This window comes from Fusarium oxysporum, chromosome IV (genome assembly GCF_013085055.1).
Source record: "Fusarium oxysporum Fo47 chromosome IV, complete sequence".
NCBI classification, from domain to species: Eukaryota; Fungi; Ascomycota; class Sordariomycetes; order Hypocreales; family Nectriaceae; genus Fusarium; species Fusarium oxysporum.
In genome coordinates, this window is record NC_072843.1 from 4,427,586 (window position 1) to 4,441,383 (window position 13,798).

Here is a 13,798-nt window from a genome sequence, read left to right on the forward strand (position 1 = left end):
TCTGCTGCACTTGATACCACCTTTGCCTGTAGTCAACGCCAGGCTGAATCCGTTATGCTTGTTTGTACGGTTATGTGTGTACGCAGAAGCTGCCGCCAAAGTTTTATTCCCCTCACACCAACAAGGGCTTGAATCGCAACGTTTAGGTATCGGCGGTTGCCGCTTCTGCAAACCCCGACGGCACTTACGCACTTTATTCGCCAGGCCGTTAATTATCCATAATTTAGCCTTCTTTCTCTGTTGGGGCACAGCTTCCATGTTCTGGGACGTCGCAGAATGATGTTGGGCAGAGGGTGCTAAACAGCGGGTTCGCCAGCAGAATACCAATCAAACGAACACCGGAGTTGCGAAGGATAACAAAAGAAACAAGGAGAAGTCACTGGGGAGAATAAAATCTTGTTCGGCGCCAACCTCTTGGTCAACCAGGCACGCCGTATCAAACCCGGACTGCCACATCCAACCTGCAGTCGGCATCCATTGTGCCCCGAACCAGGACGATCTGTCCGGCTTGCTCCATTTCGAGTGCCACTTTCAATAGCTTTGGATGGGAGACACCCTTCATTTAGAGATCCCTTGTTAGCTCTAATGCGCTATCACCATCTAGATCACCGAACGGCGCCAACTTCCCCTCAGATGTGCAGAGCCTGGTCCCTACCCGAAAGTTAGAAGGAGGCTCAAAAGGATGAGACTCCCGATGTTTTGCGGAGTTGAGTCTCCATGCCTTGAAGCCTCCTCATTCCATCTGTAAATCTACTACAATAGGCCATGGGGACCTTCATAAAGAAGCACATCAGGTTCATATGGACTGAAGCTATACTTGCACTGCTTCTTACCGTTAACTGGGCTACCGCCAAGAACCCCAAGGACGACTTTTGTCGAAGATTCGCACACCAAACAACCGTCATTGACGACAAGCTTTACATCGACGGCGGATGGGTCAACTTTGATGACTTCCAGCAAACTCACGAGAACTACTCCAGTATGTAGACCCAGCAGTTTGCAGACAAGTCCCCAGATCACTGATCACCACTCCAGATACCTGGCTCGCATACCATGACCTCAACAACCTCGTGAAACGAGGCGGCGATCTTTGGCCAGACCTGAATATCAGCCTAAGCAAGAATGACAGGTAAGATGACCCTTACGCTTCTCGTTCGTCTTCCTTTGTGACCGGCTAACGCCAATGCAACAGTATTCCGAGCGTAAACGGTGGTATCCTCTGGGGCGACAGCGTCAACAAGCGATTCTATCTCTACGGTGGCGAATGGAACAATGGTTTCTCACAAGAACCTTACAGCCTACTGAGCTACGACATCATCTATGACAAGTGGGACGACTTTGGAACGCCTGACATAACCCCTCCGCCAAAGATCGCCTCATACGGCGCGGGTGTTGGTGTTTCGGAAACCGGCATAGGCTACTACCTTGGAGGTTGGATAAGCAACGCCTCGATGAGCGGATGGACCGATGATCGAACCATGAGCTCCAACTTCTACACGTACTCCTATGACTCGGAGAAGTTCACACAGGCGGCTAGTCTCAGCAAACAGCCGAGAGCTGAAGGTGGCATGGTCTGGATACCAGCTGGCGACTCTCTTGGTCTACTTGTTTACCTTGGAGGTATTGTCGACCCTTTTGGCAACAACACGGAAGCTCCTCAGGCATTTGACGAAGTTTTCGTCTTTGATGCCAATGGAAACTCGTGGTCAACCCAGAAGACGACTGGAGAGATACCGCAGAACAGGCGTCAATTCTGCGTAGACGTGGCGTGGGCACCGGACAAGTCTTCCTTCAACATGTAAGTCAGCTGAATGCTTAGTGCTAAGACTGAAATTGTTTACTAATCTCGTCAAAGATACCTCTGGGGAGGACTGAGCGTGCAGCCACCAGTCGTCAATGCCACCTCATTCAACGATATCTACATCCTGACCCTCCCATCGTTCATCTGGGTGAAAGCTTACCCGGATCATCACGGAAATGCAACCCTTCCTCCAAAATACGACCACTACAGTGCATCTTGCAACATGGTTAAACACATGTCGCAGCTTTTCGTCATCGGAGGCACCTACACCGATACTGATGCGTGCGACCTAGCGTATGATGCTTGGTCAATGCATAATTTCTGGACCGGAACAAATAACAACGCTGGCAATAACAAGACGTACTGGGCTATCTATAACCCTAATATCACTGAGAACGTTGTACCTGCTGATGTGTACAACGTTACTGGTGGAAACAAGAAAGGTGGTGCGAAACTGGCGGCACCCAAGGACGGGTTTGATGAGGGAAATAAGCCACTTCAAGACTTGCTGGGACGCAGGCCAGAAATAGCAGAGCGTTCACCAACACGCTCTATCCCCTCTACGACAGGTACATCAACAGCGTCACCAAAGCCAACCGAGACAAGCAACCCCGATTCCAAGCTATCTACTGGTGCTATTGTTGGCATCGCCATCGGCGGCGCTGCAGGAGTGGCCCTTCTGCTATTTGTATGGTTCTGTATCGGCAAGAAAATCAACCGCCGCCGTGAAGAGAGACGCCAATCTTCAATGACACAGAATCAGTATCAGGGCAATGGAGGAAACTTGATACATCCTTCCAGCACGCTCAGTCCACTCGCAGCGACGGGATATTGGGGGCATGGATCTGAGCCCGTAAGCCCGCATCACATGAGTCCTCACCAGTCTATCTCGGTTTCGCAAGGACCACCTACAGAACTTCCTGCAGAACAACACGGGGATGGACATGGTGTGAGCGAGCTCCCTCAGGATGCAGTTGGTAGAAAGACACCTGTCTCGCCTGGAGTGTCTTCTCAGAGTTGGTCTCCTGGCCCTCCTTCAAGCTACACACCGGACAGACGCAACTAGCGGGTTCTCCAGTCGAAGCTGTTAGATATCGTTCTTGGCATATGGTATTGGGATTTTATGCTATGGTCCTGGGTAATACACATTGTAACAATAATACTGAGTTTTCAATCGCAACTGTTCACGACTGTAGCATTATTCTCACGGGTATTCACATTCTCACGGCAAAGGTACAAGCCTTCCACATTCAGTCTTTGAAGGTAAGTCTCACTGGTGCAAGTATCTAATCAACGGATACGATGTGCTCATGAAACTCTAGCGAAGTTGGCCAACACGTCTAGCGGTTCACTCAGACATTAAATCGGAGACTGTCTTGAATAGGCACTGAATGACAATCATCCAAACTCTACTCAGTAAGTGGATGTGTTGTGAGTAGGTGTGCTTTTCCGATTTTGTTGGCATGTTCATGGCTAAAGTATGGTCGGAAAAGTCGCTTATAGGATGTATATGTCTCACAGGAGCTGGTGCAAGTGCGTAAATTGGCCGCCGGTTCAAAAGAAGCCTCACTCGTGTACCTAAATTCTTCTCAAGACATTATGTATCCCAAGCGCACCTATCTCCGTCAAAGAACATCGAGTTGCTTAATAGGAGCCATCCAATAAGACAACACCTGCCCGATGCAGAAATTCAATCTCTCGGAGCCTCGGAGCCTTTTCAAGCATAAAGACAAGCTTGATCGTAGCGACTTCCATCGAGGACTGACTTCCACCAATAGCAGTTCGATACTGGCACACTATGGTCTTGTGAACAGTCCCCTACTTCATTGACACTAGATATGACTGGAGGAATTACTGGCACTGATCGCCAGGATACCACCTGGATGGTACCCCCGCTTGCAAGGCTGGGCATTGCAGGGAATAATGCATGCACTTACACTTGGCATCATGGAACATTGAGAGAGCATTTTGAGAGAGACGGGTGAAAAGTATAAATGCCCGTGTTATTCCTTAATGATATCGATTCACTTTTGACACCAAAAGGCCAGCTTCAACAATTTTCATCATGCATTTCCCCAGCGCAATTGCTCTTCTTACAGCCCTCCCATCAGTCTTAGCCTGCAAGGGTTATACTGGAGGACTTCCCAAGCACACAGGAACCAAGACTCTCAGTGCTCCGCAATATATCAAAAAGGGCCAGACCTTCGACGCTGGCTGGGTCAAGTATGATCGTGGCGTAAAATGCACCGGCCAGGATGAAGGAGGTAAGTCACCAGAACATCATGATGCCAACAAGGGTCACTGACTGTTTTTTTATCCAGGTGAGAAAGATACTGTTTTCGTCCTCGAGGACGGAGCCAAACTTCGAAACGTCATTATCGGCGCCAACCAGCGCGAAGGCGTGTACTGCCTCGGATCATGCACTCTCGAATTCGTCTGGTTCGAGGACGTCTGCGAGGATGCCATCTCTATCAAGGGCGGCGGCACAGCCAACATCATCGGAGGTGGCGCCTACAAGGCTGCTGATAAAATCATTCAGCATAACGGCTGTGGTCATGTCAACATCATCAACTTCTACGCCAACGATTACGGAAAGGTGTACAGGTCTTGCGGTAACTGCAAGGGTAACTGCCGGCGCTCGGTGCATATGGAAGGCACCACTGCTGTGAACGGTGGTGAGTTGATGGGCATCAACACCAACTTGGGCGATAAGGTATGTATGGTGATCAAGAACTGACTGCCTAGCTAATGTATAATAGGCCACGTACTCCAATAACTGTTACCCCAAAGTCCAATGCCAGGGCTACAACGGGTGCGACAAGGGCAATGGTGCTTGTGAGCCCACCAAGGCTGGTCTTTGTTGAGTGGATTAACAGCTTCTTGTTGATCAAGAGTTATGTATGCCTCAACTGAATTGGTAGTCAGTACTTACTAAGCTACATCTAATCCCCTAGATGAGTTGGAAGGGTCATATTTGATGCACCTTAACGTTACGTGTTGTCACCGTGACTGTCTGTTTCCAAGTTGTATCACTCTACTAAAGGAAAAAGAATAACGAAACTTTTTTTTCTCTTTTCTTGTTTATACTTATAATAACAATTATTCACTGCGAAGACCGCCACTCTGGGTCTGGTCACAACATGTCAACTTCCAACCCGTATAGCCACAGAATCTCATGCTAACCAGATCGTCACTCCATCAGTTCCGTAGATAGTCAGTCCATACAAGACGGGACCGTAGGAAGGGCAAAAACTTGCTTCACCAATGCGTTCCATGCTCCTTTCGAAGCAATATCTATCTCTGACAGAGGCTGTAAGGGCAATCGTCAGGTGAGTCCTGAATGGTTTTCACCGTGCTGAGGAACGCGGGCTCTTTTGCCACCTTCTCTTTCATGGTAGATTCCGGTCATGGGAATAGGCGATCAGGGGGTTACTGCGGAAGGGTTCTCTTATTTAATACGTCCCTGATCTGAATGATATCTTGGGGATCCGTATGAAACCTGTATGTGTTTCACTTAGCTTTATCATATGCTTGTTAAAATGGAACAGCTTCAGTTCATATACTGTGCCATCCCAGTTCATCTAACACCACTGAAGCGTCTAAACGAATCTCATGATTGAGTTAAGCTGATTTAAACCCATATAAATATCTACGATCTTCTTCAATTAGCGAAAGTGCTCTTTACACTTCTGATACCACCAGCAGACTCGTTATCTGCTTCTTCACAGCGCATATAGCTGAGTCTATGTTATAAGTAACATTAGATATGGGAAGCTCACGGCGTCGTACGAAGACTTACAGGAGGATTATCGAGCTTCTTACCTTCGCCATCAGATTGAAGGCTTTATGCAATGCCGCTGTGCTAGGGCCAGTTAGAATGGCAGTAGTCGGGAAATTCAACCCCGTATTGTATATTTTGTCCTGACTTTCGAATGTTGAGTTTATTATGCGCTTTGGAGATGTTATTATCTGCAGATCAATTCATGCTATCATGATGCCCCTAGCAGCAATTTGTGTCAAAGAGTGTCCTGCTACCGACCTCAAGTAAAAAGAAACGCCGATCTCATCTGTAACGCACCTGATTCCCCCTCACTCAAACTGAACTGGCTCGACCCGATCGATATTTCTCTTAGTGAAGGGTTCACAAATAACATAAACCTTCTTCTTCGCTACCCTCAATCCCTCCCCATTGTAAGCAACCTTTCGCGCATAAACATTCAGCTCTCTATGAGAGATGACTCCAGAGGGAGGCCTCAGATGCACCATCATGACATCCGAGCTTTTCTGGCCGTGTTCGCGCAACAACTTCGCACGCGCGATCGCATCAGCACGATCTTGGTACCCTGGTATGAAGGGTGCACGGGAGCCTGGGTGGTCAAAGATCTCCTCCAGTCCTTCTCGAACATCCTCGAGAAGGTCATCGTATATTACTCCCGGCATGTCGATCTTGTCCGGGATTTGGAAGTATTTGGGAGTAGCTCGGCGAGGGGTGACGCTCTGTCTGTGCATCTCGACGTCACCGGTTGCTACCCAGCAAGGTGTTCCGATCTCCAAGTCCCATGCCATGATTGATCCTAAGGGACACCTTGAGGCCGACAGATGATATGATAGTGTTGACGTGAAGATGGGAAAACAATAGACAAAGTGTCTTTAGTTGCAGCCACAAAACTATAGATTCTGTTCAAAGGGTACTCTGTAGCGCTGAGTATTTTTTGGCGATGTGCAGAGATTAAAAGAAAGTAAGTTCCCGAGAGATTGCCGGGCATCACTCGATACTTATGCGCAATTACAAGTTGTTACGTCGAATTATGGAGCCACCTACGCGCATCGCTCTCCATCGATTCCGTAGACTTTTGGCTAATACAAGAAGAGTACAAGATCACACGATCAATGCAGGTTTGCGTTTTGGCTGACTAAAGTTCCACGATTGTCACCCAACATTATCCGGAGGTTACCGGGTGCATCAAAAGAGGATGAACCCGAGGAGAAACGCGGCCTCAATCTGACGAACATTATGTAGGTTTGTTAGCAATTGAGTGTGCTTGGTGTCTTCGGCCTTTGTGACAGCGCAAAGAGGATATACTTACAATAGCGCGAGTATCGCTAATTTTGATGATCTCGGAGGGAAGTAAATCTACAATGTCTAATTTTCATCGCGATTGACAGGTCTTGCCGGGGACTTACCCCAGAGTAACGGTTATAACGGGAAATGCGAACAGTTGTCAGCCGAGTGCTCATATCAGGAGACGAACGCGGAGAACTGCGGGGTATCTCAACACCACTGCCCCAAGATTGAGTCTGGAAGAGCCGAAAGAACAAGTTGGATGGCACGTGAAGTATCATATCATATTTGTTACCATTGTCTGCTTAGTCTTTTGTGGCCAGCTAATTCGGTAATTGCGAGCTAACTTCTAACGCAGCCTTTATGAAATGATTTAGCTCCTTCTTTTCTTCTTCTGAATCCATTCTACGAGATTTAGCTAAAGGGAGCCTCCGAGCTGACATGGGACCGCTGGTAAGAGAACTTTCCGTGAGGAGTCGGCTCAAACTCCTCAAAGTTTATTTGAGTCAAGTATCATAAGCCACACGAGTAATCCAATCCCGAGGAGATGTCGTTGGTGACGCGAGATGCGGCTAGTCTATCAGATCCAGATAAGCCCAAAAAGGATCTCCGGATCAACAGTAGCAGAGTCACCAAATAAAGACCACAATCGAGTCGAGAGTGATCCAAAGGTTAACAGAGAGGACTTATCCTTTAGTCAAAAGCTTTCAGGCTTCGCAGATGATAACATCGGAGATGCCATTGGTCACCGAGTCCAATCACTTGATTCGTACAAGCGCCGGCTTCACAGCTACAAAACACGCGAGGACATCGCCATGGAACTTGTCTTCAAGCCCGTCACTCAACAAGACAGTGATACTCGCATTAACACTGCTCTCGATACAAAGGAAAACAGTGCCAGTAAGAAAGTCATCGCAGTACTGGCCGTAATCTCTCTACCAGCGGCGGTTACGGCAAGCTTCTTTAGTATCTCTCAGATAAAAGGAACTTTCAATCATCTGCTGAGGTTTGGATATTTTCTCTGGATAGCTCTTGTTATGTTTCGTATCTGAATCCTTTGGTGTCAGGTAATTGAAGATTTCTAGACAAAGGCACTGGGGAAGTGCGTTCAGGATCCTGTAAGACGGCCAGGGGTTTGTTAGTCGGAGAGCAATAATCGCTTAGAAAAAATATGAGAGTCACGGAATTTAATAATGAAGTATGAGTGCATCTGCGGACTTTATTTCAACGCCAGAGGCCTTGAATTTTGCGCCGCCGGATGGTAATACCCTTACTTTTTCAAAGCAATTACCAAAACCATGTTCTCACGTGACCACAGCTGGATGTATAATCCCTTCTCCTCGTTTTCAACTTCTCTTTCCTTTCTTTCTTCTTTCTCTATTCTCACCTCTGTTCCGTTGCTGTGGGTCGTGTTCACGCACGCCTGCTCGGAATTGTGACCAGCCGCCCCCTTTCAAGTAGACCCGTTTGGAATCGTTTGCTCGACGGCCCTCACCATTCTCAAGTAACCCCTTGAGAGATTTCAACTTACAAATTCAACGATTCCAAGCAGCCGTGTTTGAAGGTTATCGCGCTCTCTTCGCCCTTTCTACTTACGGCGATTCTCGAAGATTCGAGCAGAGGTGCTCGGAATTATCTTGATTCCACACCACTCTTGCACATCCAGCCTACAGCAATTCCTTGAACCGCAACCCGCTTCTTCTTTAGAAACGGCTAGAGGACTAAGTAACCCTTGTTTCTCAAATGACGATGATCATTTTATCAGCTTGATGCGCATGTTTGACGAAAACAAAGAGCATTATGTGGATGACTACAGAATCTCCTTTCCGAAATGGATTGAGAAATATTGCGACTATTCTCATATCAAACATACACAAGCTGGTATCCATCAGAATCAACTCCTTGCTTCTGGAATCTCTTGCAACTACATGTCCATCGGAGAGCCTCTCCCAGCGCCTCCGGGACTTGAGCGAGCTTAAAGTACCTCCTATTTCGTCAAATAAGCTCAAGGCAGAGCTCTGTTTCCTCTCTCAACATCATATGCAGTCCGAATTCGAGTCCTCAATGTCGACGTCGACAAAGGACGAGACACATGGCCCTTTAGATCTTGGGATAACGGACATGAAACATCTGATCAAGCGTCCATCCAACGGTAAGTTACTTGATCGTCGCAGTACTACTTCGAGGCATTGCTGAGCGGCGACAAGAAGCAAACATGTGCATGCTATCATGAGATCTGCTTGGAAATGTTCCTTTGCGATGTACTGAACACTATTTAACTCGTCGTAGCCTCAGCAAACTCGGAGATCAACCAGCCATCACCCATGGTCCTCGTCGAAGAGTTCCGCTTCCAGTGGGATATCCCTCACTACCCTGAGATCGACGACTTGGGCCATGCCCAATCACCAGGGCACGAGAATCATCCGACATCGAAATCTCTGGAACACCGCAAGGCTGTCTTGAATTCGTTCGACTGGCGGAACAAGATACTTCTCGAGCTGGAGGAACCCCCCTTCCTGGCTACTGTCGCTACCGCAAAGTCTATCATGAAACAGCTTCTCGATCCGGAAATTGAGGAACACTGTATCGAAGGTTTCTGGAGTTCGGAAGTAGTCCAACTTGTCGACACGTACAAACTGCTTCGCGATGACCAGACTTGTGGCCTACGTTTGCTCTATGACCAGGCCATAGATGAAAAGAACCGACATGCACCAACTGACAGGATTGACTGCATTCGCTGGGTTTTCTACTATAATCCAATCATGACTCAAGCTCTTGAGTTGGCATACAAGTACTGCAGGGACGACAAGGAACGTCTTGTTGTATATGTCGAAGAACCATGGATTCAGTTGTAAGTACACATCTTTCCCTCGTTTCAGGCAGCCCTGCTTGGAACTGCGTGAATGCTCCGAGATTGCTGACCTTTTCAAGTATCGCTGTGGCCTTGTTCGTCGTAGCCGGGTTCAATGTTGGCAGTATCCGGTCCTCAGACACTGGCGAGGAGCAATTCAAGACCATGGACCAATGGAAGAACAAAGCCTCCGGTTTGGAGATCCTCGTTGCCAACGTGAATACCAAGGTCAGGGATGTCAATGCGCATACAGACTGTACCAAAGGGCTGCTGTTGAACTGGACTCTTGAACCAGCGCGCATGCTCAAGATGATCAACAATATGGGTAGCACCAACCAGAAGAAGCAGTCCATCTTTCACATGCTCAAGGTCGCCGATACCTACCACGACGTCATTGAGAGGGTCTGTTGCACAAAGTGGGCGATGCAGCTTTCCAAGGACATCAAGCTCCCGGAATGGATGACTGGTGTCGTCCGCGAGATCTGCATCTTTGAGCTGATCAAGTCAACTTGGCACCAGCAATTCAACCGTTACGCCTGTGTGGTGGCATGTGATCTGAAAGGCCATGACTTCGAGTATCATGATCCCGAATGGTGTCAACTTGGCCATGTCTTCTCGATCGCGGCGAAGTTGATGCTTCACCATCCCGAAGACAAAGACTTCTGGGTCGAGAGCATGCCTATCCTCATGGAACTTTGTTTTCACTTCAAGGATGCATTCGATAAGTCCGATGGTCTTGAATGCCGGTTGAGTCTTACACCTAAAGAGATGAGAAAGTTGTTCCTCCCGATATTCAAGGGGATGAAAAACGTACGGGCAGCGCTTGATGATGAACAGGCCTCTGAGCGACGAGAGATGCTGCAACGTGGTCTTGAAACCAGAGCTAAAGGGCACGGGACAGTCGCTCAGGGTGGTGAGAAGCGCAAGGCTGGCGATGATGGTGAGGGTGGTGCAAAGAAGCAGAAGACCAGCACTGCTTATATTGGCTCAGTGAAGCAAGCTGGATGCGATTTTGGACGGTACAGTTGAGAAGTGAGGCAGACATCAGTGCGCGATTGCGACTCGGGATTTCACGATAGCCCTCAGTAAGGAACTCAAAAAAAAAAAAAAAAATTCACTGATTTTAGATGAATGGATTGAGAAAATAGGGATATATTGCTCTTTTCTTAATGAGTGAAGTAGAGTTGTTGAGGCTGGTCAATTGAGCGTGTTGTGAGTGAGAGGCAGTCCCAGTGGATGGTCGTGCTGATCCGCTGAACATAGCCGCTGTGCCGTGTTGTCGGATGTGAACATGCACAAAATGCACATGCGATTGGTTTATCACTTATACCGAATACCACCTTGTCAAACCTTCGGAAGTAATACATCTCCCCAATGATCTTTCCAATAACTCATATCAATTCCATCTGATATAAGAGAGTCAGGCATTTATATAATTCCCCAATTCTCAACCTCAAGCCAAGACTCGGAATCTCAAGCCGGCCCGAGACTGCACTAACAATTTTCCAAGTCCGAACATCCGCTTGTTTCCGCCCTCTCACCTCTCTCTGCACATCCGCTTCCGCACGCTTCACCGAAAAACCCCAATCCCAGATCACCAGAGCATGCGACCCTCAGAACCAGAACGCTACATCCGCAGCCGCATCGCCAACGCCTGCGACGGATGCAAATCCCGCAAAGTCAAGTGCGACGGTAAATTACCATGCAGCTACTGCACGCGTCGCCAAAAGCCCCACGACTGCCACTACTCTCCCCAGCGGCGGCGTAAAGCGCACTCTGTGCGCTCACCGCAGACTTCAGAGCGGGCTCAGTCTACGAGACACACTACGCCTTCTACGCCTGCTGCTGAGCCTGTGAGGGAAAATGGAGCGCAGATTGACAGAGATGATGGAGGACAGATTGATGCGGAGGATGAGACGGAGGTTCCGAGGGAGGCGAGGTTGGTGTGCGATGCGCAGGGAAAGTTAATCTTTGTGGGCGATTGTGCGCCGCTTTCGTTTTTTCAGAGCGTGAGACAACTTGTCACTACACGAGTTGGGCAGAATGCTTTTGCGCCGCAGTCGAGTCGGTATTCTGTTCTGGAAAATGCGACGGCGCATCAGTCGAGACGGATACCGGGTGATAACCGCATACCAATCGTTCATCCAGATGATATTCCCCCAGCGGTGTCGAATTACTTGTCCATTGCGACTGGACTCGTGGATCTGTTTGATAATCGACGACTTCAAGATGACCTTATCCTCTGGGCGAACATGGACCAGAAGCAAGATGATGCTACAACAATTGTCAACTTCCTCGTCCTCGCCATCGGAACGAAGATCAACGATGAGGAGCGATCACAGGATTACTTTGAATATGCGCGCGATAAGGCATACTCCAACCTCACTGGCAATCTCAGCGTCTCAACAGTCCAAATGTTTACGCTAATCACACTATACATGCTGTGTTCATGCCAGATCAACGGAGCGTTTCTCTTCTTCGGAACAGCTGTACGCGCAGCTTATTCGATCGGCATTCACAGAACAGAAGTCAACGCGCGTTTTGGGCCGGATATTCACAGACAGCGCGATCGTCTTTGGAAGAGTATACGCGTCGTTGATCTTTTTCTGAGTTCTTCTATGGGTAGACCGCCTGCTACGTCGGATGTTGATTGTACGGTTCCGTATCAAAGTCCTGATGAGAACGTAGAGGAACCGGTGGACTTGCTCAATGCATCTGTGCAGATATTCTTGGTGCTTGAGGGTGTTGTAACGGAGATTTACTCACGACGAAAAGTGTCGCTGCAACTTACGGAGGGGATATCACTCCAACTACGAGATTGGTCTTCGCGCTGGTTGAAACAACTCAAGGATATAGTTGCAAATCCGGAGGCTCAGGATAGAGCTCAGGCGAGTGGTGCTTGTCAGATCTTGGCTACGTATTATTACGCCGTCATGCTGGTGTCGAGGCCATTTCTCATGTATGAGCTTTGTCGGCGATTATCGGATGGGTCGCTCAACTCGAATGGAAGATCTGCTTTGACGAGTGGAAAGTCGAAACTCGCTGATGCTTGTATTGACGCGGCGAGTCTCATGGTTGATCCGATACTAGATCTCATTCAGAAGGGGATTCTTGTTGGTCATGTTCCCATTCTTGTGTAAGTCACCCAAACTCATGCTTTCACGGATATCTAGACTAACACGCTCCAGGTCATGGTTATTTGCCAGCTCTCTTGTCCTAGGCGTCGGCCTCCTCGGTGGTTTCGGCCGCGTCCTCGAGAAATACACCCGCATGGCCATCCACGCCCTAGACCACTGCTCCAAACACGACACCCACGCAGGCCAATACTCCCTCATAGCCCAATCCCTTCTAACAACCGCTCTCGAGTATCTCGAAAAGCGCGAACTCGCCGAACGCCAACGACGCACGGAAAACTCAAGCCAACTGTTTGGTCTCATACCCTCCGACACGATGGACTCATCACCCACCTTCACAGGCCAGTCAATGACAACGCCCTCCTCTAGAGGGCGCGAATCACTGGATAGGACGTTCCTACAGCATAACGGTCTACAACATGTCGGATCACCGTTGTTTGGGGACTTGGACTCAGCCTTTCTGGGGCTGAGCGAGAGTATGATGCAGACGCCTGATCCGAGCTACTGGGGCGGACCGATGGGGAATGAGGCTGATTCAGGGTCGGCTTTGAACTTGTTTGCGCTGTTGGATGCGGGAGGTGGTATTGACCTGACGCATCATCTGTGAAACGCCAATGACGAATCGGTAGGTACGGAAGTTCGGAGGTGTCAGATCAGGCGGGTATGTTCCTGATATCAGATCCGACGAGGATTGCGCGTCGTGATGCAAGATAACGTGGCTGGTCCTCGGTTATGGAATGCCATGTCTAGCCGAGTAAGACGATGGTATGCGGGACGTGATGTGATAGATCATATGGCGCAATGCCTGGAAAAAGTCGTCATCATGCGAATCTGATACTGACGGCTGTTCGTTTCAAGGGAAAAGAAATCAAGATACCGTGTGAAGATAACTTCCAGCAATGGATGATTGCGCACATCAACTGGCACAATTAACAACTCCTTCAATAGAC

General features: G+C 48.6%; 4 protein-coding genes across 4 annotated transcripts; 3 read left to right on the forward strand and 1 right to left on the reverse strand.

The window, feature by feature from the left end:
• Window positions 1–765: 765 nt before the first annotated feature.
• FOBCDRAFT_131392 (uncharacterized protein) lies at window positions 766–2,867 on the forward strand (the record flags this gene model as incomplete). The annotated part of the gene is made up of 4 exons (XM_054704367.1): window positions 766–979; window positions 1,036–1,129; window positions 1,193–1,798; window positions 1,856–2,867. The coding sequence occupies 4 exons, from the start codon at window positions 766–768 to the stop codon at window positions 2,865–2,867; spliced, it is 1,926 nt and encodes a 641-aa protein (XP_054560342.1).
• Window positions 2,868–3,866: 999 nt separating this feature from the next.
• FOBCDRAFT_273340 (pectate lyase) lies at window positions 3,867–4,665 on the forward strand (the record flags this gene model as incomplete). The annotated part of the gene is made up of 3 exons (XM_031178006.2): window positions 3,867–4,065; window positions 4,123–4,514; window positions 4,561–4,665. The coding sequence occupies 3 exons, from the start codon at window positions 3,867–3,869 to the stop codon at window positions 4,663–4,665; spliced, it is 696 nt and encodes a 231-aa protein (XP_031043893.1).
• Window positions 4,666–5,703: 1,038 nt separating this feature from the next.
• Window positions 5,704–6,522, reverse strand: FOBCDRAFT_32755 (uncharacterized protein). The gene has a single exon (XM_031178005.3). The coding sequence runs from the start codon at window positions 6,365–6,367 to the stop codon at window positions 5,891–5,893; it is 477 nt and encodes a 158-aa protein (XP_031043892.2). The 5' UTR covers window positions 6,368–6,522; the 3' UTR covers window positions 5,704–5,890.
• A 907-nt stretch (window positions 6,523–7,429) lies between these two features.
• On the forward strand, window positions 7,430–13,455 carry FOBCDRAFT_239395 (uncharacterized protein; the record flags this gene model as incomplete). Its single annotated transcript, XM_054704369.2, has 6 exons — window positions 7,430–7,763; window positions 8,680–9,015; window positions 9,153–9,714; window positions 9,795–10,524; window positions 11,178–12,850; window positions 12,903–13,455. 6 exons carry the CDS (start codon window positions 7,430–7,432, stop codon window positions 13,453–13,455), a joined length of 4,188 nt encoding a protein of 1,395 aa, XP_054560344.2.
• Between the last annotated feature and the right edge of the window lie 343 nt (window positions 13,456–13,798).

Coding starts and splice junctions, on each gene's coding strand:
- FOBCDRAFT_32755 (XM_031178005.3), bottom strand. CDS start 6,367: ATGGCATGGGACTTGGAGATCGGAACACCTTGCTGGGTAGCAACCGGT.